Source organism: Hyla sarda, chromosome 13 (genome assembly GCF_029499605.1).
Source record: "Hyla sarda isolate aHylSar1 chromosome 13, aHylSar1.hap1, whole genome shotgun sequence".
In the NCBI taxonomy this organism is placed as follows: Eukaryota; Metazoa; Chordata; class Amphibia; order Anura; family Hylidae; genus Hyla; species Hyla sarda.
The window spans coordinates 9039558-9065338 of NC_079201.1; the positions used below are offsets into that span (position 1 = coordinate 9039558).

Consider the following 25781-nt stretch of genomic DNA (forward strand, 5'->3'; position numbering starts at 1 on the left):
CACCCCCTTTTCCCATAAAAAAAAGAAAATAAGTAAAAATAAATATAAACATGTGGTAGCCGCGTGCGTAAATGTCCAAACTATAAAGTTAATTAAACCGCACGTAAAGTACGTAGAAGTACGACAAAATAAAACCTATATAAGTAGGATATCATTTTAATCGTATGGACCTACAGAAGATAAGGTGTCATTTTCACAAAAAAACGTAAGCCCCCAAAATTTACGAAATTTTGATTTTGGTTTCATTTTGTCGTACTTCTGGGAAAAAAAAAAAATCATAACTACATGCATGAAAATGTATACGTTTAAAATTGTCATTTTCTGACCCCTATAACTTTTTCTGTCTATGGAGCGATATGAGGGCTTTTTTGCATCATGATCTGAAGTTTTTATTGGTACTATTTTTGTATTGATTGGACTATTGCTTTTTATTCCACTTATCATATAAAAGTGACAGAAAATTTGCTATTATTGACTATACACCATTGACCAGTTTAATTAATATATTTTCATACTTCAGACATTTATGCACGCAGCGATAACACGTTTATATTTTTATTGTCAGAAGAGCGCACTGCAGTCAGACTGGAACAAACTACACAACTTCCTGTTGAGCATACAGCAGCTGATAAGTTCTGGAAGCATAAAGATTTTTTTAAAGTTTTTTTTAATAGAAGTAATTTGCAAGTCTGTTTAACTTTCTGCCACCAGTTGATTTGATTTTTTTCCTCCACTGGAGTGCCCCTTTAAAAGGTCATGAGGAATGTTCCTAATGGACCTTATCTTCCAGACCTGAGGGCGACCTATGCTGTAGGTTTGTTTGCACCTTTTTGGGGGGAGTTTGCAGTCAATGCCACCAGAGACTTTTGCGCTGTGTGGCTGGAGATAACTGACCCGATTGCTGATCAGTGCTTTATTAGGCTGGGTTCACATCACGTTTTGTCCCATACGGGACCACATACGGCAGGGGGAGCTGAAAACTTGCGCTCCCGTATGTAATTCACTTCAAAGAGTCGACCGGAGTGAAACGCTGACTCAGTTCGGCTCATTTTTGCCCCATATGCGGTTTTCCCACCACACCTAAAATAGTGGTAGACTAAGATTTTAGGACCGGTGGAAAACCTCATACAGGGCAAAAATGAGCCAAACTGAGTCAGCGTTTCACTCCGGTCGGCTCATTGAAATGAATTACATACGGGGGCGCAAGTTTTCAGCTCCCCCTGCCGTATATGCTCCCGTATGGAACGAAACGTGATGTGAACCCAGCTTTACTGATCAGCACTTTTTGGTGATGTTTTTTGCACTTTTTGTGGGCATTTGCGGTCTGTGCCACCAGTGACTGTTCTGTGCGCTTAGACTACAAACACCCTAAAAAAGTGCTGATCACGAATAAATCACTGATCAGCAATCTGCACATGGGGTATGGTCCAGCCACACAAAACAGGCGCTGGTGGCACAGACCACAATCAGCCCCAAAACATCTGGAGGGCCGCAGTATGCAGACCACTGACTTAGACCCCCACAACTGTACAAGTTGCTGCACAAAGTAAGTGTCACTTAGACCAGTGGTCTCTGATGTTACAAAACCACAAATCCCAGCATGCCGACAGCCAACATCTGAGACCACCGGTCTAAGTTACACTTTCTGCGCAGCACCTTGAGTCTCCAGTGGCCTCCAAACAGTGGTCCTCCAGATGTGGCAAAACTACAAAAACCAGCATGTCCAAACAGCCAACAGCAAGCGGGGCATGCTGGGAGTTGTAGTTTAGCAACATTCCTTATGCTCACAGTTTGCAGAAATCACTGCATGGTGGCAATTAGAGATGAGCTTCAGACTGAAACATTGTAACTACAGATGAGTGAACTTACAGTAAATTCGATTCGTCACAAACTTCTCGGCTCGGCAGTTGATTACTTTTCCTGCATAAATTAGTTCAGCTTTCAGGTGCTCCCGTGGGCTGGAAAAGGTGGATACAGTCCTAGGGGACTCTTTCCTAGGACTGTATCCACCTTTTCCAGCCCACGGGAGCACCGGAAAGCTGAACTAATTTATGCAGGAAAAGTCATCAACTGCCGAGCCGAGAAGTTTGTGAGAAATCAAATTTACTGTAAGTTCGCTCATCTCTAGTGACAATCAGCCGACAAAGACAACTGATGTCCCCAAAGACTCCAAAACCCTGCCTGTTACCCTTTACTGATCCTGTGTAGGGGACATGTGATGTTATATTGTACACAGCTCTGATCTCACTGCACAGGAGATTGGAGCTCTGAAAGGCAATTTTTTTTCTTCAACTGCCTTTGCTGTGATTGGTCAGTCTGGATTGAGTGACCAATCACAGCAGTTGGGGGCAGGGCCAGCCACAGGGAGTGTCCTGTGGGCGATGTCTGTGACCATCACTCATGTCACATGTTTACATGCCGTCACAATTTAGCTTCGTCCTCTGTCGGCAACCAGTTAAAGGGGTACTCCGCTGCTCAGCATTTGGAACAAACAGTTCTGAACACTGGAGCCAGCGCCGTGATGCCATAGCCCCTCCCCCTCATGACATCACACCCCGCCCTCTCAATGCATGTCTATGGGAGGATGGTAGTCACAACCGCCTCCCATAGCTTTACATTGAGGGGGCGGAGTGTGATGTCATGAGGGGGTGGGGCTATGGCATCACAAGCTCCCAGCACCAGCATTCGGAACACATGAGCAGGCGCTGCTGTATGCCATTTGTTTTTCCATTCACTTTTGGCACACGTGTATGCAATGGACTAACCGCACCCCAATACAGGGGCTAGTCACATTCTGACTAAATTAAAGGGGCACTTCGGTGAAATATTTCTCAAATTAACTGGTGCCAAGTTAAAATTACTTCTATATAAAAATCTTAATCCTTCCAGTACTTAGCTGCTGTACGCTTCACAGGAAGTTGTGTAGTTCTTCCGAGCCTTACCACAGTGCTCTCTGCTGACACCTCTGTCCATGTCAGGAACTGTTCAAAGCTGGAGAGGTTTGGTATGGGAATTTGCTCCCAGAGAGCACTGTGGTCAGACTGGAAAGAAATACACAACTGCCTGTGGAGCATACAGCAGCTGATAAGTACTGGAAGGATTAAGATTTTTTTTACATAGACGTAATTTACAAATCTGTTACTTTCCTGTAGACTTGTATGGGACATAAGGCAAATCCACATCCTGATGAGATGAGCGAACTTACAGTAAATTCGATTCGTCACAAACTTCTCGGCTCGGCAGTTGATGACTTTTCCTGCATAAATTAGTTCAGCTTTCCGGTGCTCCGGTGGGCTGCAAAAGGTGGATACAGTCATAGGAAAGTCTCCTAGGACTGTATCCACCTTTTCCAGCCCACCGGAGCACATGAAAGCTGAACTAATTTATGCAGGAAAAGTCATCAACTGCCGAGCCGAGAAGTTCGTGACAAATTGAATTTACTGTAAGTTCGCTCATCTCTACTCCTGATCCCTGTCAAAGGCTACAAAATGACAATGTTCTGGTAGCGATTGTATTTTTGCTTTTGGGTCCTGTCCTACTAGGACAGTTTCCCCAGCCAGGATGCCTCCAGCTGTTGCAAGACTACAACTCCCAGCATGCCCGGACAGCCAACGGCTGTCCGGGCATGCTGGGAGTTGTAGTTTTGCAACAGCTGGAGGCACCCTGGCTGGGGAAACACTGTCCCAGGATGTCATACATGACTAAACATTAAACACAACAAAAAAAAACCTGAATGAAACAAAACGAAAAGACAAAACCCATTGACAGAACCAAAAATGGATTTAATAGTTACAATACTCTAAGTGCCACTTGGCAGAGAGATACTTTCAATAAAAAGAGCATGTTACATTGGGATGGTGTACCCCCTAAACCCCCTCCCCCAAAAAACTGTCCAGCCTCAAGGGCACAGGATGTGCAGTGTCCAACCAAGAACAGGAACAAATATACCAAAAAACACTTGTATTTTTTATTTAGAAGTTAAAGATCAGCTGCTCATGACAACCAATAAAACTTGTCCCAAAAAAATTCTTACAAAAAAAAAAATTATATAGAGGTCTGCCGAATTTAAAAAAAAAAAAAAAAAAAAAAAATGAAGTTTACAGAAGTTTAAAAACCTATCAGAAATAAAAGCAAAATAAAAATAAAAAAAAGATTCCGGTTTGTAGAAACTTCCACAGCCCAGGACTGCAGCACGGGGGACGGGAGGGATTAGCTGGTGTCCATCTGTGGAGGAGAAGAGACAGGATTAGGGACAAGAATGAACAGCTGGCAGGGCGTCAGCTGCCCACAAAGTACTACAAGGAACAGCTGCGGCAACAAAATAAATGCTGCCCGGGAGAGGGGGGCACCCGAGACTTCACAGCAGTACGATAGACCCAGGAGAATGAAGTTGTGTTTAAGTCAGTCATGTGACTAAGGGGTATTTCAGAACCTAAAACTTCTCCCCATAATAGGGTATATGCTTGGTCTCGGCATCTCCATAGAGTGAATAGGAAAGAAGGGCACCTGTGCTGACGCTGTTCAGTATAAAGTCGGGGAACTAGACTGAACAGCATCAGCACAGACTTCACATTTACTCTATGGAGCTGCCGACAGTATTCTCCTCTGGTGACACAATGTAGAAAGTGGAGACCCCATTGTCAAAAATCAAGAAGTGTCACACAGGCCTGAGCCCATTGACCAGATTGGTATAGCCCTTTAAAGGACATCTGCAGTGTTTGATTGCGGGGGGTCCGAACGCTGGGGCCCCATGCGATCTCCTGTACGGGGCCACGGTTGACCTGTGCAGGGGGTGTGCCAGCCCCAGAATGATGCTGCGGCCGACACGCCTCCTTCATACATCTCTATGGGAGAGGCAGGGAGGCAGCATTCGTGCCTCCCCGCATCCCCCATAGAACTGTATGGGGATGGGGAGGAGACAGGGAGTCACCGTCAACCTCTAGGTCGATGCTACGCGCCTTAGCGCTCACCATGGGAGATAGGGGGTCCCAGCGGTCGGACCCCCCCGTGATCAAACACTTATCCTCTATCCTGTGGATAGGGGATAAGTGTAATGCCGCTGCAGTTGTCCTTTAAGTCTCTTAAGACAGCACATAGAAGTAAGGACCATGACAACCATTAGTGACTGAGGAGCCTTCAGCTGTTGGGACACGCTGAGAGTTGTATACAGCAGCTGGACACAACCTGGTTTGGGAAACATGACTCCTTACTAGGACTGTACATTGCAGGGATTTCTACTGTAATAAATGAGGGGGGTGTCCAGTATTAGCAGGGTGTCCCCCCAAATACTGCACTGGTGCCTGTCCTCAGTACAACCAGCCGCAGGGAGATTCGCTTTGTGACAACTACGACTTAAAGAGACTTCTGATCCACAGACAAAGCAGCCGGTGACCCTGCAGTACAGTGGGGGATGGAACTGGGGCAATGTGGGGGGCCAATACCTCATGTGAAATAAACCCCAAGAGGGGCGGTTTTCTGAGGGATATATTCTAAAATTATAGTAAAAGGCAATCAGACCATTTCCTTCACTGGAATCAATTGTGCATAAGTTAAGGGGTTATCTAAGGCAGTTTTTCCCAACCAGGGTGCCTCCAGCTGTTGCAAAACTACAACTCCCAGCATGCCCGGGCATGCTGTCCGGGCATGCTGGGAGTTGGTTTTGCAACAGCTGGAGGCACCCTGGTTGGGAAAAACAGCCACCACATCAAGCATTTATCTTGGAAGCTGGAAGATAGGGGGGACGTAAATTACAATGGCTAGAACCATTTTTTACTATTTGCAGATTGTTTATTGGGCTTTAACAATTCCCCCCCCCCCCCCCCCCCCCACCAAGGAGAAGAGAAACCCCCTCAGAGTACTGCAGTCACATCCACTATCCTGCAGACACTGGACCCCTAGATAGGAGATAAGTGTGATCACGGGGGGGGGGGGGGGGGGTCAGACCACTGGGACCCCCACTATCTTCCGTACCAGGCATAATGCACATGTCTGAGGTTGTGCCCCTCCATACAGCTCTATGGGAGATGAGTGAACGCTGCATCTCTGCCTCTCCCATAGAGACACATGGAGAGGGAGTGTAGGATGTGGAGTCAAGGCGCTGTTGGCACATCACGTGCACAGGAGAGCCGCGGCCCGTACAGGAGATTACAGTCCCTGGGTCCAAGCTTTCGGACCACCCGTGCTCAGACACTTCTCCTCCACCCACATAAGAAATCTTATACATGGCCTCACACTTCATAGATTCCCCACTATCAAATGATCAGGAGGGCTCCTATCAGGAATTGAGCAATGATTTTCCTGACCTGGTAAAGTATAAAATAAAACCCCAAGTGTGACCCTGGAGCAGGGTAAATCAAGAATGATGGGGGGGGGGGGGGGATGTTGAGGACCACACGTGACAAACACTGGACCACACGTGACAAACCCTGTCCCAGAGGACTCTACCCCACATCTATGAGACCTGCATTATACTGTATTAAAACACTGGATAACCACTTCAAGCCCAACTGACCGCCCAACTGACCACCCCCTGACCGGCAGCAAACACCCCCCCCCCCCCTGACCGGCAGCAAACACCCCCCCCTGACCGGCAGCGACTGTTCTTTGAGCTGTAGTAGTAAAGTTGCCAAACCGACCATATACACAACTAATCGCAATACTCACCCGGGCATTGTAGGCGTCCAGCTGTGCATCCAGTTCTTCTGCTGATAACTGTTGCTTTGTGTTTCGCGCCGCTCCCCGTCCACGACCCCGATTCCCTCCCCTGCCGCCTCTTCTGTTTCCTCCCCCAGCGCCGAAACCTATTGGTCCCCCTCCTCGTGGTCTTATCATTCCACCCCTGGTCGGGCTGCAAGAGAAGAAGATACAGGTTATTATAAGGAGGTGTTACTCTACACCTGACCCCTGAGAGACCACTCAAGTGCCCACTCACCTCGTTACAGGTCTTCTCTGTGCTTCTATCTGTGATGTGACCAGCTGTATGTTCATGGGCCGACCTATAGGATACAGACAGATCAATACGCTGCTCATTGACCCCGACATGGAGGCTGCGGGGGAGAAGGGCCGGGTCTTACCATCTAGCGGTACGCCATTGTACTGTTTCATCGCCTTCAACGCGTCTGCTTTCCTCTCGAAGTGGACGTCAGCTGTGCCTAAACTCCTGCCCGACCTGTCGTAGTGTACCGCCGCCTTCTTCAAAGTGCCAAACTCCGCAAAGAGCTCCTGCAAGACGACAAACAGATTAAAGGGGTATTCCAGAGAAAAAAAATGTTTATATATCAACTGGCTCCAGAAAGTTACAGATTTGTAAATTACTTCTATTAGAAAATCTTAATCCTTTCGGTACTTATGAGCTTCTGAAGTTAAGGTTGTTCTTTTCTATCTAAGTGCTCTCTGATAACACCTGTCTCGGGAACCGCCCAGTTTAGAAGAGGTTTGCTATGGGGATTTACTTCTAAACTGGGCATTTCCCGAGACAGGTGTCAGAGAGCACTTAGACAGAAAAGAACAACTCAACTTCAGAAGCTCATAAGTACTGAAAGGATTAAGATTTTTTTAATAGAAGTAATTCACGAATCTGTTTAACTTTCTGGAGCCAGTTGAGATATAAAAAAAGTTTTCCTTGGTAACCCCTTTAAGATCCAGACACCGGAAACCCAGGGGACAAAGAAGGATATTTAGTGGAACCTTCAACCTAAAATAATGCTAATGCAGTGGTTTCCAAACATGGCAAAACTACAACTCCCAGCATGCCCGGACAGCCGAAGGCTGTCCGGGCATGCTGGGATTTGTAGTTTTGCAACATCTGGAGGTCCACAGCTTAGAGACCACTGGTGTACACCAACACCAGGGTCCAGAGGAAAGAGCCAACAGTAAACTGCACAAGCCCAATGTAGGGCCTCATTCACACCACCGTATAACAATAATTAATTAAGTTCATTAATCACTATTCTGCTATAGGTTATGCAGCATGTGACGTGTCACAGGGATCCAATGTACCAAGATCGGGAAGCATAATGCGGCATAAACCCAGTGTGACCCTAAGCCAAGCCTACTAGTTACATTTATATCAAATTAAAATCTATATTAAATTATGATTAATATAAATATATTTTAAATTATATATTTTTTTTAATTTTATATAAACTTAAATATATAGAACACAGATTTTTATTTTAGATTGGGTTTAAAAAAATTCTCAAAAGATATTTAACCCCTTAACTACCAATGACTTCTATATTTACATCCTTAGCGGTAGGGCTGGGCGGTATGACCAAATCTGTATCACGGTATTTTTGCAACTTTCGGCGGTTCCACACTATTTCCTCCCCTCCCCCCCCCCCAAATTAATTATCAGCCCAGCGCTGCGCTATTCTGCCCCCCCCCCCCGCCCCATCGGGGTAAATACTCACATGTCACCCGCTGCCCTCCTTGTGCTGTTTGTTGCCACCGCCGCAGACAAGGTAAACAAAATAAACTAACGCATGTTCCGACGTCGGCCTTACGCTGGGGACAGGAACGTCGGACAGCTGTCAGCCCATCACCGGCCGCAGCGATGTTCCGCCTCGGTCGCTGATAAGCTCTGGGTGGCTTCAGACAGTGGGCTCAGCCTATCAGCGGCCGAGGCGGAACGTCGCTGCGGCCGGTGATAGGCTGACAGCTGTCCGACGTTCCATTCACTAGGAAGCAGATGAAGTCGGTACCGGCCCAACGGGAGGAGAGTTAAAGTTTGTTTATTTTTTGCAGCCCGGGCATTGGGATAGCACACAGTATAGAGCAGTGGTCTTCAACCCGCCGACCTCCAGATGTTGCAAAACTACAACTCTCAGCATGCCCGGACAGCCAATGGCTGTCCAGGCATGCTGAGAGTTGTAGTTTTGCAACATCTGGAGGTCGGCAGGTTGAAGACCACTGGTATAGAGTATCAGCGCCGGCAGCCACAACATACATGAGGATGAGGAGGGCAGCGCATGTGGGAGACATCAGTATTTACCCCGATGGGGACAGCGCTGGGCTGATAATTGGGGTAAGAACAGCGCTTGTGGGCCACATATTAGTTCCCCGATTTGGGGACAGCGCAGCGCTGGGCTCATTCATTCACGAGGGGCCCAACCGGTATTGCAGTATGGGTTAAAATTCATATCGTGCAGCACAAAAATGTCGGTATTCGGTATGAACCGGTTTACGACCCAGCCCTACTTAAACGGGCTCCCGCTGGGTCACGCGGTGACCCCGCGTCGTATAGGGTCGGTGCCGGCATGTATCTGAAGCCAGGACCCGGGGCTAGTAGCGTGCGGGCGCAATCGCGGTGCCGAGTGCTATTAACCCTTTAGACGCAGCGTTTAAAACGAAAGTGAAAGCTGCCCAGCTGCACCGTGGGGCTGATCGGGACCACCGCAGGGAAAATACGGTGTCCCGATCAGCTGGGACGTGAGCGGAGGTCCTCTTTCCTTCGGCGATTGATTGCTCCAAGCCTGAGATCCAGGCTTGAGCAATCGACCGCCATTAATACTGATCAATGCAAAGCTATGGCTTTGCATTGAACAATGTAGAAGATCAGTGTGTGCAACGTTCTAGCCCCCTATGAGAGCTATAACATTGCCCAAAAAAATAAAAAGTTAATAAATGTGATTTAACCTTTTCCCTAATAAAAGTCCAAATAATCATCTTTTCCCATAAAAAATTATAAAATTTAAAAAAATATAAACATATGTGGTATCGCCGCGTGCGTAAATGTCCGAACTATAAAAATATATCAATAATTAAACCGCATGGTCAATGGCGTACGCGTAAAAAAAATTCCAAAGTCCAAAACATTTTTGGTCACTTTATATATCATGAAAAAAATGAATAAAAAGCGATCAAAAACTGATCAATACAAAAAATGGTAGCGCTAAAAACTTCAGATCACAGCGCAAAAAATGAGCCCCGATACTGGTAAAAGAAAAAAAAAAAGTTAGTGGTCAGAATATGTATGTATACATTTTCCTGCATGTAGTTATGATTTTTTCCAGAAATATGACATAATCAAACCTATATAAGTAGGGGGATCATTTTAACCGTATGGACCTACAGAAGATAAGGTGTCATTGTTACCGAAAAATCTACTGCGTACAAACGGAAGCCCCCAAAAGTTACTAAATGGTGTTCTTCAATTTTGACGCACAATTATTTTTTTTCCATTTCAACGTAGATTTTTATGTAAAATGACTGATGCAAAAACGGAAAAACCCTGAGTCCTTAAAGGGTTTATTATATTAATTATTTACATGAATATACAGTCATGACCATAAGTGTTGGCACCCCTGCAATCTGAGGATTACCAATGGATTTTGGGTCGCACTGTACAGCCCAGTGTCAGAAAGCTGGGTTTGTGTCTGAGATCTTGGGTCTTCCAGCAGGACAATGACCCCAAACATACATCAAAAAGCCTCCAGAAATGGATGACAACAAAGCGCTGGAGAGTTCTGAAGTGTCAGCAATGAGTCCAGATCTAAATCCCATTGATCACCTGTGGAGAGATCTTATAATTACTGTTGGGAAAAGGCGCAAAGGAAGAGTGGTCCAACATTCCGGCTGAGAGGTGTAAGAAGCTTATTGATGCTTATAGGAAGTGACTGATTTCAGTTATTTTTCCCAAAGGGTGTGTAACCAAATATTGTTAAGGTGCCAATAATATTGTCCAGACCATTTTTGGAGTTTGGTGACATTATGTCCAATTTGCTTTTTTTTCTCCTTTTTTGGTTTAGTTCCAATACACACAAAGGGAATAAACATGTGTATAGCAAAACCTGTGTTACTGCAATCCTTTTCTGTGAGAAATACTTCATTTTATAGAAAGATTTCAGGGGGGACAACATTTACCGCCATGACTGAATGTCCCATTGGTGGACTGTGCTTTGGTGACGTACACAGCGCCCAATCAGAGGTGAGGAAACCCCCCTGTACTTTTGCTGGTTTGTGACGAGGCAGAAATACAGGTTTAAATAGAAAACCTTACGGTCATGTGACCTGAGCACAAGCAGAACAAGTTCTTTACTTTGAACACTTTGGTTTAGGGCTGAAGTGTTTGTCCAATATGGATCAATATGTTCCTATAGGTAAATTATTGTCTTATCAATACATAAAGATGACAAATATGGGAGTGTGAACGAGTCCGTACAGAACGTGTTTACAGGAGATTCCTACAGTGTAGACAGTTACCAAAACATTTATTATACTGATCACTGCTTTAAGGGGTACTCCGGTGCTAAGACATCTTATTCCCTATCCAAAGGATAGTGATAGCTATCACGCCCCCTCCCATAGGCTTACATTGAGGGGCGGAGCATGACATCACACGGGGCAGAGGCGTGACATCACCGCCCGCCCTGTGATCACCCGTAATCAGACCCGAGTGAACACGCTCCGGGGACTGATTACAAACGGGGTGCTGCGTGCAAGATCACAGGGGTCCCCAGCGGCGCGGATAAGATGTCTAAGCACCGGAGTACCCCTTTAATATCTGCTGATCAGGTGTAAATAACCCTAAAGGGCTTATGATACAATCCACAACACCTGTCCCCGGACTATACACCCTCCACCACCTCTTGTGTGACCCTCCTGTCCCCTCCTTATAACCCTACACAGCTCCCCCCCCCTCCTTATAACCCTACACAGCTCCCCCCCCCCCCTCCTTATAACCCTACACAGCTCCCCCCCCCCTCCTTATAACCCTACACAGCTCCCCCCCCCCTCCTTATAACCCTACACAGCTCCCCCCCCCCCTCCTTATAACCCTACACAGCTCCCCCCCCCCCCTCCTTATAACCCTACACAGCTCCCCCCCCCCCCTCCTTATAACCCTACACAGCTCCCCCCCCCCCTCCTTATAACCCTACACAGCTCCCCCCCCTCCTTATAACCCTACACAGCTCCCCCCCCTCATTATAACCCTACACAGCTCCCCCCCCTCATTATAACCCTACACAGCTCCCCCCCCTCATTATAACCCTACACAGCTCCCCCCCCTCATTATAACCCTACACAGCTCCCCCCCTCATTATAACCCTACACAGCTCCCCCCCCTCCTTATAACCCTACACAGCTCCCCCCCCTCCTTATAACCCTACACAGCTCCCCCCCCCTCCTTATAACCCTACACAGCTCCCCCCCCCTCCTTATAACCCTACACAGCTCCCCCCCCCTCCTTATAACCCTACACAGCTCCCCCCCCCTCCTTATAACCCTACACAGCTCCCCCCCCCTCCTTATAACCCTACACAGCTCCCCCCCTCATTATAACCCTACACAGCTCCCCCCCCTCATAACCCTACACAGCTCCCCCCCCTCATAACCCTACACAGCTCCCCCCCCCTTATAACCCTACACAGCTCCCCCCCCTTATAACCCTACACAGCTCCCCCCCCTTATAACCCTACACAGCTCCCCCCCCCTTATAACCCTACACAGCTCCCCCCCCTTATAACCCTACACAGCTCCCCCCCCTTATAACCCTACACAGCTCCCCCCCCTTATAATCCTACACAGCTCCCCCCCCTTATAACCCTACACAGCTCCCCCCCCCCCCCCTTATAACCCTACACAGCTCCCCCCCCCCCTTATAACCCTACACAGCTCCCCCCCCCCTTATAACCCTACACAGCTCCCCCCCCTCACAGTACACAGGCCTTCCCTCCTGTCCCCCCAGTACACAGGCCTTCCCTCCTCCTGTCCCCCCCCCCCCAGTACACAGGCCTTCCCTCCTCCTGTCCCCCCCCCCCCAGTACACAGGCCTTCCCTCCTCCTGTCCCCCCCCCCCCCAGTACACAGGCCTTCCCTCCTCCTGTCCCCCCCCCCCCCCCCAGTACACAGGCCTTCCCTCCTCCTGGCCTCCCCTCAGTACACAGGCCTTCCCTCCTCCTGGCCCCCCCTCAGTACACAGGCCTTCCCTCCTCCTGGCCTCCATATGACTATACACAGCTCCCCCCGCGGTGACCTCCGGTTCTGCACGTACCTGAATATCCGCGTCTGAGACCCCGAAGTCCAGGTTGGAGACGAGCAGCTTCCCCCCGGTCTCCACTCCCGCCCCGGCCCCGAAGCCGCTGTCGAACAGGTCGTGCTGCCACTTATCCGGGAGCTGCTTGGGCTGTAAGAGACAGAAGAGACGGATGAGCGGAGGCCGGACACCGGGGCCCCCTCCTCCTCAGGCCGGGCTCCCCTCCTCATACCCTGCTGTACGGCGCGGGCCGGTTCCTTCCGCCTCGGTTCAGCATCGGCCTCGTCCGCAGGGGTCCTCCGCCTCCTCGACCGCCACCTCCGCCGATGCGGCCTACTGCTCCGCCGCGGGACAAGCCACCACCGCGGGCGCCTCTCCCTCCTCGCCCTCTCGCCGGCCGCTGGCTCCGGTTCATCTTGATGATGTCGTCCAGGGACATGTCCATCTTGTCCCCCATGATGGTGTATTCGGTGGCGGCCCCTCCGGTGTTACGAGATCACGTGTCCGGGCGCGGCTTCCGCTGTAACAATACAACCGCTGTGGTGAGCCGCGCTTATATAGCTCCGCCCCTTCACTAGCCCGCCACCGCTAACGTCACTTCCTGCTGCCGACGACGTCACGAAGAGACGCTGTTCCGTTCCCCCCTCCTTGCTGCTCATTGGGGAATTCCTGCAGCCAATCAGCAGTGATGCTGTGGGTCATGTGACCGCAACCGTCCTCCATTGTACAATGTACATCATAAAATGAATAAAAGACGCACAAGTTACACCCAGTACACACTCCTACTACTCATCCCTAAAATTAACCATATACAAATCTGATTTCTTTCTGAAACAGCGCCACCCCTGTCCTCAGGTTGTGTGTGGTATTGCAGCTCAATCGCGATGAAGTGAATGGAGTCAAGTTGTAATACCGCACACAAAATAAGGACAGGGGTGGCGCTGTATTTTTGGGAAAAAATAAGGCTAGGTTCATAGGGGGAGATTTATCAAAACCTGTGGAGAGGCAAAAATTGACCAGTTGCCCATAGCAACCAATCAGATCGCTTCTTTCATTCTTAACAAGGCCTGTGAAAAATTAAATGAGCAATCTGATTGGTTGCTATGGGCAACTGGTCAACTTTGCCTCTCCACAGGTTTTGATAAATCTCCCCCTATGAACCTAGCCTTATTTTTTCCCAAAAATACAGCGCCACCCCTGTCCTTATTTTGTGTGCGGTATTACAACTTGACTCCATTCACTTCATCGCGTACACTGTAACGGAAAGCAGCAGACGCCATTTGTTTCAATAGAGTCGATTCATGGCTCCGTTAAGGCCGTGTGCAATATTTCCATATAGCGGAGTCACCTGGTGACGTTTCATCCAACACCAGTAGTCCCATTGGGTTATGGGTTCAATAATCAATTTTCCAATCCCCTTCTGGGAGGAAATCCTCCCTTCCGGGGAGCAATACCCTGTCTGTAACCCAATTAAAATATAACTTTTATTTATGTTACTTAAAAATTTAACTGTGGTTGTGAAACTTATATATATTTAAAATTATCAGGAAAGGCAGTGTTCCTTTTGTATATGCCCGCTTAGTGGTGCTATATTACTGGTGCAAGAGTTATCCAATTTCTCGCTGTGTGTGGTGAGTATGTTACTCTACTGACACACAGTAACTCTGCACTTATTGGACACTGTCTTCCTGTCTAAAATCTAGATGCTTTGCTCTAGCAAAGCATCTAGATTTTAGACAGGAAGACAGTGTCCAATAAGTGCAGAGTTACTGTGTGTCAGTAGAGTAACATACTCACCACACACAGCGAGAAATTGGATAACTCTTGCACCAGTAATATAGCACCACTAAGCGGGCATATACAAAAGGAACACTGCCTTTCCTGATAATTTTAAATATATATAAGTTTCACAACCACAGTTAAATTTTTAAGTAACATAAATAAAAGTTATATTTTAATTGGGTTACAGACAGGGTATTGCTCCCCGGAAGGGAGGATTTCCTCCCAGAAGGGGATTGGAAAATTGACCTGGTGACGTTTCAGTCCCGCGTAGGGAGACGCAGGCCTTGCTGGGTGCCACCATTGCCAAGGTAACGGTACCACGCTTTACGACATTCCGTACAGGAGAACGGGATTCGTGCACGGAACTTTGCGGAGCCTGGTACGGTTGCCTTAGCAACTGAACCGCCCAGCGTGGCCTGTGCCTCCCCATGTTGAAAACGAAGGCCTGAAACTAGTATAGTGGTCTCCAAACTGTGACTCTCTTATCTGTTGCAAAACTACAACTCCCAGCATGCCGGGACAGCCAACGGCTGTCCCGGCATGCTGGGAGTGGTAGTTTTGCAACAGCATGCCGTCACATTATCATCAGCCGGGGGTCTCAATGTGATTATGAAGGGGACACCATAATACTTCGCCCCTTTTAAACCAGCCTTGGGTTCTGAAAAATGTAATCTAATACTTATTGGGCGGCCATTCAATACACGGACACTCAGAGTCCTCCAGAGATTAATGGTGTGCAGCTGGTCTTGGGCTCTGGGTTATAGAACGGGTCCTGAAGGTGAGGACCCCCTTATGTCCATATGGTCTGTGTATTGGGCGGGCATTCTCGAATTCACACTACACACTCTTCCCATATAAACGAATGGAGAGTAAATGGGAGGTAGGCCCGAAACATTCGGACCCTAAAAATGTATGCCGACCAATGGGGCTGTATTTGTCATTAGGCATTGTGGGCCTGTGCCTAGTGTGGGCCTGTTTTTGCCGTTAGGCATTGTGGGCCTGTGCCTAGTGTGGGCCTGTTTTTGCCATTAGGCATTGTGGGCCTGTGCCTAGTGTGGGCCTGTTTTTGCCGTTAGGCATTGTGGGCCTGCGCCTAATGTGAGAAGAGAGTGTAGCAAAAAGAACCCTTTTGCCGCACTCTCTTCTCACATTTCTACAGGACGACCTGGGTCGATTCCTGCAACCCACTGGCTTGACAGCGTCTCTAGGATTGATGGTACCCCATGTTGCTGGGGTTCTATGCCTATTACTACCGTCTTGAGGTGAGCAGCCATCTATAAGCCCCGTGGGATCATCCCCTTATTCCCCCCACCTCTTACGCATATATATTGGGGTAATACACGAGGCGCCGCCCGTTGGTCTTTCTCTTTTATACAGTGTGCCTAATGTGGGCCTGTTTTTGCTGTTAGGCATTGTGGGCCTGTGCCTAATGTGGGCCTGTTTTTGCCGTTAGGCATTGTGGGCCTGTGCCTAATGTGGGCCTGTTTTTGTCGTTAGGCATTGTGGGCCTGTGCCTAATGTGGGCCTGTTTTTGCCGTTAGGCATTGTGGGCCTGTGCCTAGTATGGGCCTGTTTTTGCCGTTAGGCATTGTGGGCCTGTGCCTAATGTGGGCCTGTTTTTGCCGTTAGGCATTGTGGGCCTGTGCCTAATGTGGGCCTGTTTTTGTCGTTAGGCATTGTGGGCCTGTGCCTAATGTGGGCCTGTTTTTGCCGTTAGGCATTGTGGGCCTGTGCCTAGTGTGGGCCTGTTTTTGCCGTTAGGCATTGTGGGCCTGTGCCTAGTATGGGCCTGTTTTTGCCATTAGGCATTGTGGGCCTGTGCCTAATGTGGGCCTGTTTTTGCCGTTAGGCATTGTGGGCCTGTGCCTAGTGTGGGCCTGTTTTTGCCGTTAGGCATTGTGGGCCTGTGCCTAGTGTGGGCCTGTTTTTGCTGTTAGGCATTGTGAGCCTTTGCCTACTGTGGGCCTGTTTTTGCTGTTAGGCATTGTGGGCCTGTGCCTAATGTGGGCCTGTTTTTGCCGTTGGACATTGTGGGCCTGTGCCTAGTGTGGCAGTGTTGGAGGGGGCGGCAGCACTTCAGTTAGAAATAAAAAATAAAATAAAAAGATAAATACATGGTCTATTGCGCTTTTTTCAGTCCATGGGTCTGGCAGGGAAATGGCTCTGGAGGCAGTTTTGAAATTCCCCTTCGGATCCGGTTGCCGTACGCCACAGATGTTGTGTGAATACAGCCTTAGGCATATGGTAGTTTTCACACAATTTTGTCCATTTTATCTTTTAAAAAATTGTGTCCGTTTTGAGAGCTTTCTAAACTTTTCCTAAACTACATATATCAAAAATCCCCGAAGGTCTCAGCGCCCCCTACTGAGCTCTACGAGTCAGAGTGAAAGTCATTGTGTCGTGTCAATGGGTCAGATGTGGTGACAACATAAGGACAGGCAGGGACCTATTCACTACCAATGTGCTCCAGGGCAGGGATGTGAATATGGGAGAAATGTGATCATACAGTTCTCTACCAATATAATACACTGGGTATACAGTATAAACCTAAATACAAGAACAACGATTTATAGAGATACATATACAGTATAAACATAAATACTAGACCAACTATATATAGAGATACATATACAGTATAATCATAAACTATACATAGAGATTCATATACAGTATAAACACAAATACTAGACCAACTATATATAGAGATACATATACAGTATAAACATAAAATACTAGACCAACTATAAAGATACATATATAGTATAAACACAAATACTAGACCAACTATATATATAGAAATACATATACAGTATCTTCAATAAGTGGGTACACAGAACCCTCAAAAGTGCCAGACACAAAACCCCATAGCAGTGCCAGACACAAAACCCCATAGCAGTGCCAGACACAAAACCCTATAGCAGTGCCAGACACAAAACCCCATAGCAGTGCCAGACACAAAACCCCATAGCAGTGCCAGACACAAAACCCTATAGCAGTGCTAGACACAAAACCCCATAGCAGTGCCAAACACAAAACCCCATAGCAGTGCCAAACACAAAACCCCATAGCAGTGCCAGACACAAAAATGCATAGCAGTGCCAAACACAAAACCCTATAGCAGCGCCAGACACAAAACTGGATAGCAGTGCCAAACACAAAACCCCATAGCAGTGCCAAACACAAAACCCTATAGCAGTGCCAAACACAAAACCCCATAGCAGTGCCAGACAAAAAAACCCTATAGCAGTGCCAAACACAAAACCCCATAGCAGTGCCAAACACAAAACCCTATAGCAGTGCCAAACACAAAACCCCATAGCAGTGCCAAACACAAAACCCTATAGCAGTGCCAAACACAAAACCCCATAGCAGTGCCATACACAAAGCCCCATAGCAGTGCCAGACACAAAACCCTATAGCATTGCCAAACACAAAACCCCATAGCAGTGCCAAACACAAAACCCCATAGCAGTGCCAGACACAAAACCCCATAGCAGTGCCAGACACAAAACCCCAGTAATACCCCAGTTGTGAGGTATTACAGGCCTGCAAAGCTTGGACAGAACAATGCTACAGATGACATGATTGAAGTTCTGCAGCAGGTGAGAGCGGCCACCCTGATCTCCAGAGGTGATGATGGACACTAATGGTTTATTTATCTTTCCCAGTTCTCAGAAAGGAGTGAACAACTGGCACTGACCGCCCCTCCGGCCCATCACCCCTATAACATCGGGGCAACCTGGACGTGTAGGCAAGACTACTACTAATATACAGCACCAACCCAGACAGGAAAGTTGTCACTAAAAGTCAATGGATAAGTCAAGATGTACAATTCTATAAGATCTTATACTGTGATAAATAAGATTTACTACAGAGTTGTAGTTTTAAAACAGCTGGAGGCACACTGATTGGAAAACACTGCTTTTGGGAAGCATTGCCTGCATAAGACGTTGTCTCCCTAACGGCTAGTTGGTGGTGCTGTACCATTACACGACACGCAAGGCTGTGTTTACGCAGCGTTTTCTTTCTCTTTTAACGTATCCTTACACAATAGTGTAGCTGGCTACTTTTTTTTATATGGAAACAAAGACAAAAAACCCTGTGTAACTGCAGCCCTAAACTCTCTACTCCCCAAATTTGTGGCTCTGCAAATGTTGCCGAACTACAACCATCACCATGATTGGAGGGGATTGGTTGGAGGGGGGGGGGGGGGGGGGGGTTGTAGTTTGGCAACCAGTTGTGTAGAGCTTCATCAATTCTGGGTTAAAAATAAATAGATAAAACACATAACAAAATAAATAACTAAATAAGTAAATGAATAAAAGAGTTAGTGAATAAAAGAGTAAATAAATAAAATAATAAGTGAATAAAGGAATAAATAAATACATAAATACGTAAATAAATTAATAAATACTTAAAAACTTAATAAAAAAATAAATAAATACACACACAAATAATAAAATGAATTGCATAAATAGATTACTTAATTCAATAATAAATACAATAATAAATAAACACATAAATAATACAATAAATACATTAATAAATAAATAAATTTAGGAATTAATAAACACATAACTAAGTAAATAAGGAAATACATAAATGAATGAATAAATACATTAAAAAACATATACACATATAATAAAATTAATGAATAAATAAACACATAAATAAATGAATGAATAAATAAAACCAATAGATAAAGAAACATTAAAATAATAAAATGAATGAATGAATAAATAAATATATTATTAAATAAAAATACACATCATTAAATGAATAGAAGTGCAAACAGCTACACAATCCACAGCTCTCACACCTGTGTACGGACGGAGCGGCAGCGTTCCATGCCCCCAGGAAAATTCAAACTAAGAAAGGAAGATGTCCAGCAATCGGAGAGAATGCAAACAGGAACTCTTTATTGGATCACACCAAGTACAAACAGCCTTAAAATCTCCAACGCATTTCAAATCTCACTGTATTCTTAGTCATGGCATGACTAAGAATCCAGTGAGATTCAAAATGCGTAGGCGATTTTAAGGCTGTTTGTATCTGATGTGACCCAATGAAGAGTTCCTGTTTGCATCCACTCCGCTTGCTGGACATCTTCCTTTCTTCGTATACATCATTAATTACACACACAAATAATAAAAATAAATAAATAAATGATTAATTAATTAATTAATTATATAGTAAATACAATAATAAACACTTACATAATAAAATGAATAAACATATAAATAAATGAATTGTTAATTAAATTAATAAATTAATTAATTAATTAAAATGATTTAAATAATAAATACAATAATAAACACATACATAATAAAATGAGTAAACATATAAATGAATAAATAAATAAATTATTAATTAATTAAATAAATAAATAAATTATTTAAATAATAAATACAATAATGAACACATACATAATAAAATGAATAAACATATAAATGGATAAATAAATGATTAATTAAATTAATTAATTAATACAATAATAAACACATACATAATAAAATGAATGAACATATAAATGAATAAATAAATTATTAATTTAATTAATTAATTAAATAATAAATACGATAATAAACACATACATAATAAAATGAATAAACATAAAAATGAAATAGTAAATACAATAATAAACACTTACATAATAAAATGAATATACATATAAATGAATAAATAAATTATTAATTAAATAAATTAATTAATTAAAATGATTTAAATAATAAATACAATAATAAACACATACATAATAAAATGAGTAAACATATAAATGAATACATAAATAAATTACTAATTAAATAAATAAATACATTAATTATTTAAATAATGAATACAATAATGAACACATACATAATAAAATGAATAAACATATAAATGAATATATAAATTATTAATTAATTAATACAATAATAAACACATACATAATAAAATGAATAAACATATAAATTAATAACTAAATTATTAATTAAATTAATTAATTAATTAAATAATAAATACGATAATAAACACATACATAATAAAATGAATAAACAGCAAAATGAATAAATAAAATATTAATTAAATAAATAAATTAATTAATTATTTAAATAATAAATACAATAATAAACACATACATAAAATGAATAAACATATAAATGAATAAATACATTATTAATTTAATTAATTAATTAATTATTTTTTTAAATAATAAATACAATAATGAACACATGCATAATAAAATGAATAAACATAAATGAATAAATAAATTAAGAAATTAATTAATTAATTAAATAATAAATACAATAATAAACACATACATAATAAAATGAATAAACATATAAATGAATAAATAAATTATTAATTAAATAAAAAATAAAAATTATTTAATTAATAAATACAATAATGAACACATACATAACAAAATGAATAAACATACAAATGGATAAATACAAATCCTCTGTGAGTCAAACCATAAAGGGTTAAGGGGCACGTCAATCACTGTCACCTAGGATTCCAATGCTCAGAAGCCACGCCCCCCAGGCAGACGTGACCAATCGAGCACGTGGAACGCAAGTGTGGAACGCAAGTGTGGAGCGGCCCCCAGACAGGAGCAATGGATCAGTAAATCTGCCGCAGCCGGATGTAGTGATCGGACCGGGATGTAAAGGAGACGCGGTACCGCATCCGGTTATTGGTGACAGCACAGAAGAGCCGCAGGATGAAGGTTCACATTAAGGCCTGGAATGGCGTCGCCTCGTGGATGTGGGTGGCGAATGACGAGAACTGCGGGATCTGCCGTATGGCCTTCAATGGCTGCTGCCCGGACTGTAAGAATGTGCCCCCCCCCAGTGTTTTCCAACCAGGGTGCCTCCAGCTGTTGCAAAACTACAACTCCCAGCATGCCCAGACAGCCTTCGGCTGTCCGGGCATGCTGGGAGTTGCAGTTTTGCAACAGCTGGAGGGCCACAGTTTGGAGACCACTAATCTCTAAAGTGTTGCTTCCATCATTCCCCTGTCCGCCATAAGATGGCGCCACATCCAGCCTATAGATTAATGACACTATTCAAAATAAATAATAATAATAAATCGCTCGTTGCGACCAATGAGGATGCAACTTTATACAAGAGCAGAAAGACGCCTCTTTTGATCGGTCGCCAAGGGCAACAAAGGCTGATCTTTATTTTAAGATGGCTTCATAAAGGGCTGGAGAAAAAAAATACCCCAAAAAACACCATACTCACATATAGGGATTTATTATTTATTTTTATTATATTATTATTATTTTATTAATATTATTGTTTTATTATTATTATTTTATTATAATAATAATAATCACTCATTGCGACCAGTGAGGATGCAACTTTATACAAGAGCAGAAAGACGCCTCTTGATCGGTCGCTACGGGCAACAAAAGCTGGAGGAAAAGGGAAAAAAAAATACCCCCCCCCCAAAAAAAAGCATCCTCACATAGGGGGATTTATTATTATTTATTAATATAATTTTTTTTATTATCTATTTTTAATGATGATTATTATTATAAAAATTTTTTTTTTTATTATTATTTATTTTATTTTATTATTTTTTTTTTTGGGGGGGGGAGGGGGCGGGGGAGTAGGCAAATTCGCTGCAGCCAGATGTTAGCCCACATGTCGCTTATGTTTGTGGTGTTTTCAGGCTTAGATGGAGTCCCAAAATCGTGGCATGTTGAGATGTTAAAGGGGTACTCCGGTGAGTAAACAGACTTGCAAATTACTTCTATTAAAAAATATTAATCCTTCCAGTACTTATTAGCAGCAGTATGCTACAGAGGAAATTTCTTTTCTTTTTGAATTTCTTTTTTGTCTTGTTCACAGTGCTCTCTGATGCCTGTATCAGGAACTGTCCAGAGCAGGAGAAAATCCCCATAGCAAACCCATGCTGCTCTGGACAGTTCCTTACACGGACAGAGGTGTCAGCAGAGAGCACTGTGGACAAGGCTAAAAAGAAATTAAAAAAGAAAAGAAATTTCTTCTGTAGCATACAGCTGCTAAAAAATTCTGGAAGGATTAAGATTTTTTATTTTTTTTTTAAATAGAAGTAATTCACAAATCTGTTTAACTTTCTGGCACCAGTTGATTTAGGGTGCGTTCCCACACGGCGTATACGTAGCGTATTTGATGCTGCGAAAAAATTTACGGCAGCAGCAGGAAATACGCTGCGTATCCCTTGCTCAATATACACACAGGGCTTTCCGGCAGCAGCCCTATGCGTGTAGTTAGTTTTAGCGGCGGGGCCGCATGCCGGCGTGACTCCGCCTCCAAAACTCACTGCACACATAGGGCTACCGCCGGAAAGCCCTGTGTGTATAGTGAGCAAGGAATACGTATTTCCCGCTGCTGCCGTCCATTTTTTTTTTTAAAGGGTGCGTTCCCATACGGTGTATACGCAGCGTATTTCACGCTGCGTATACGCCGTGTGGGAACGCACCCTTTAAAAAAAAAATAAAAAATATGTTTTCCACCGGAGTACCCCTTTAAGGGTGTATTTCATGCTGCGGATCCGCCGGCAGTCACAAGAGGGAGCTCTCTGCTGCGGCCTGTAGCTCTGTGTGTCTGCTCATAGCGGCGTTTCCGATTGTACATCTGCTACGAGCAGGCTCTGTGGGGGAGATTTATCAAAACCTGTGCAGAGGAAGAGTGGTGCAGTTGCCCATAGCAACCAATCAGATTGCTTCTTTCATTTTCCACAGGCCTCTAAAGAGGCCTGTGGAAAATGAAAGAAGCGATCTGATTGGTTGCTATGGGCAACTGCACCACTCTTCCTCTGCACAGGTTTTGATAAATCTCCCCATGTGTGTACAGCGCAAAATCAAAAACGTGGTGCAGTTGCCCATAGCAACCAATCAGATGGCTGCTTTCATTTTTTTTTTTAAAAGGCCTGTGAAAATGAAAGCAGCGATTTGATTGGTTGCTATGGGCAACTGCCCAACTCTTCCTCTACACAGCTTAGCTCCTATTTGCTCCCAATGACCTCCTCTCTATTTTCTCCCCTACAGGTAAGGTCCCCGGAGATGACTGCCCCCTAGTGTGGGGGCACTGTTCACACTGCTTCCATATGCATTGTATCCTGAAGTGGCTGAACTCCCAGCAGGTGCAGCAGCATTGCCCCATGTGCCGGCAGGAATGGAAATTCAAGGAGTAAACACTGTCGGGCTTGCTGGTCATTGTAGTCCCAGCGGCCATAGACTCCCATGTTACAGGATGTAAATGGATAGAATGGACAATCTATCCTATAGGATCCGTCAGCCACCCCTCCCCCATACACTTCTACCGTCCCAGGTGCCGCTCGGTAAAATATTCAGCCGGTAAATTACCGCCGCCTCCTATTTTGTTATTAAATTGTCTCCGTATTGTGACACCTGAGATTTTTCATTTCCAGCTGCAAATTGAATAAAGCGCAAAACTTGTTTATTGATGCGAGAAATGAAATTGTGTTTTGTGGGGACGATGACGATTATGACGGGGGGAGGAGGGGGAATAATACGGTTTATATCTTTACTGCAGTGTTTCCCAACCAGGGTGCCTCCAGCTGTTGCAAAACTACAACTCCCAGCGTGCCCGGACAGCCAAAGGCTGTCTGGGCACGCTGGGAGTTGTAGTTTTGCAACAGCTGGAGGGACCCTGGTTGGGAAACACTGCCGTACTGTTAGGAATCACCAGTCAGGAGATAAGATTCTCTGTGCTGCTGTGAGATCACCAGTCAGGACATTACATCCTGTGTGCTGCTGTGAGATCACCAGTCAGGACATTACATCCTGTGTGCTGCTGTGAGATCACCAGTCATGAGATAACATCCTCTGTGCTGCTGTGAGATCACCAGTCAGGACATTACATCCTCTGTGCTGCTGTGAGTTCACCAGTCAGGACATTACATCCTCTGTGCTGCTGTGAGATCACCAGTCAGGACATTACATCCTCTGTGCTGCTGTGAGATCACCAGTCAGGACATTACATCCTCTGTGCTGCTGTGAGATCACCAGTCAGGACATTACATCCTCTGTGCTGCTGTGAGATCACCAGTCAGGACATTACATCCTCTGTGCTGCTGTGAGTTCACCAGTCAGGACATTACATCATGTGTGCTGCTGTGAGATCACCAGTCAGGACATTACATCCTGTGTGCTGCTGTGAGATCACCAGTCAGGACATTACATCCTCTGTGCTGCTGTGAGATCACCAGTCAGGACATTACATCCTCTGTGCTGCTGTGAGTTCACCAGTCAGGACATTACATCATGTGTGCTGCTGTGAGATCACCAGTCAGGACATTACATCCTGTGTGCTGCTGTGAGATCACCAGTCAGGACATTACATCCTCTGTGCTGCTGTGAGATCACCAGTCAGGACATTACATCCTCTGTGCTGCTGTGAGATCACCAGTCAGGAGATTACATACTGTGTGCTGCTGTGCGTTCACCAGTCAGGACATTACATCCTGTGTGCTGCTGTGAGATCACCAGTCAGGACATTACATCCTCTGTGCTGCTGTGAGATCACCAGTCAGGACTTTACATCCTCTGTGCTGCTGTGAGTTCACCAGTCAGGACATTACATCCTCTGTGCTGCTGTGAGATCACCAGTCAGGACATTACATCCTGTGTGCTGCTGTGAGATCACCAGTCAGGACATTATATCCTCTCTGTGCTGCTGTGAGATCACCAGTCAGGACATTACATCCTCTGTGCTGCTGTGAGATCACCAGTCAGGACTTTACATCCTCTGTGCTGCTGTGAGATCACCAGTCAGGACATTACATCCTGTGTGCTGCTGTGAGATCACCAGTCAGGACATTATATCCTCTCTGTGCTGCTGTGAGAATCCAAGCAATTGAACAGGTGTACCTAATAAATTAGCCAGTTAGCGTATACGGGGTTTCTTTATGAGACCGCAGCGCTGGCCGCCCCTATTGGTGACCGCACACCCGCCTGTGTTGGTTCTCCGCTCCCAGGGGGAATCATTTCCCGGTGACTCGTGATCATAAAGAACGCATCATAAACCAT

The 25781-nt window shown here is 44.9% G+C and overlaps 2 protein-coding genes across 2 annotated transcripts; one reads left to right on the forward strand and one right to left on the reverse strand.

The window, feature by feature from the left end:
- Positions 1-3823: 3823 nt before the first annotated feature.
- ALYREF (Aly/REF export factor) lies at positions 3824-13638 on the reverse strand. Its single transcript, XM_056549871.1, has 6 exons — positions 13209-13638; positions 12995-13126; positions 7074-7221; positions 6932-6995; positions 6664-6847; positions 3824-4224 (listed from the first exon to the last, which is right to left on the reverse strand). Exons 1-6 carry the CDS (start codon positions 13431-13433, stop codon positions 4210-4212), a joined length of 768 nt encoding a protein of 255 aa, XP_056405846.1. The 5' UTR covers positions 13434-13638; the 3' UTR covers positions 3824-4209.
- Positions 13639-21312: 7674 nt separating this feature from the next.
- Positions 21313-24196, forward strand: ANAPC11 (anaphase promoting complex subunit 11). Its single transcript, XM_056549874.1, has 2 exons — positions 21313-21570; positions 23778-24196. The coding sequence occupies exons 1-2, from the start codon at positions 21462-21464 to the stop codon at positions 23921-23923; spliced, it is 255 nt and encodes an 84-aa protein (XP_056405849.1). The 5' UTR covers positions 21313-21461; the 3' UTR covers positions 23924-24196.
- The last annotated feature ends 1585 nt before the right edge of the window (positions 24197-25781 follow it).

Coding starts and splice junctions, on each gene's coding strand:
- ALYREF (XM_056549871.1), bottom strand. CDS start 13,433: ATGGGGGACAAGATGGACATGTCCCTGGACGACATCATCAAGATGAAC. Junction 13,127..13,208: donor GGCCCGCGCCGTACAGCAGG/GTATGAGGAGGG, acceptor TGTCTCTTACAG/CCCAAGCAGCTCCCGGATAA. Junction 6,996..7,073: donor CAATGGCGTACCGCTAGATG/GTAAGACCCGGC, acceptor TGTATCCTATAG/GTCGGCCCATGAACATACAG.
- ANAPC11 (XM_056549874.1), top strand. CDS start 21,462: ATGAAGGTTCACATTAAGGCCTGGAATGGCGTCGCCTCGTGGATGTGG. Junction 21,571..23,777: donor CAATGGCTGCTGCCCGGACT/GTAAGAATGTGC, acceptor TCTCCCCTACAG/GTAAGGTCCCCGGAGATGAC.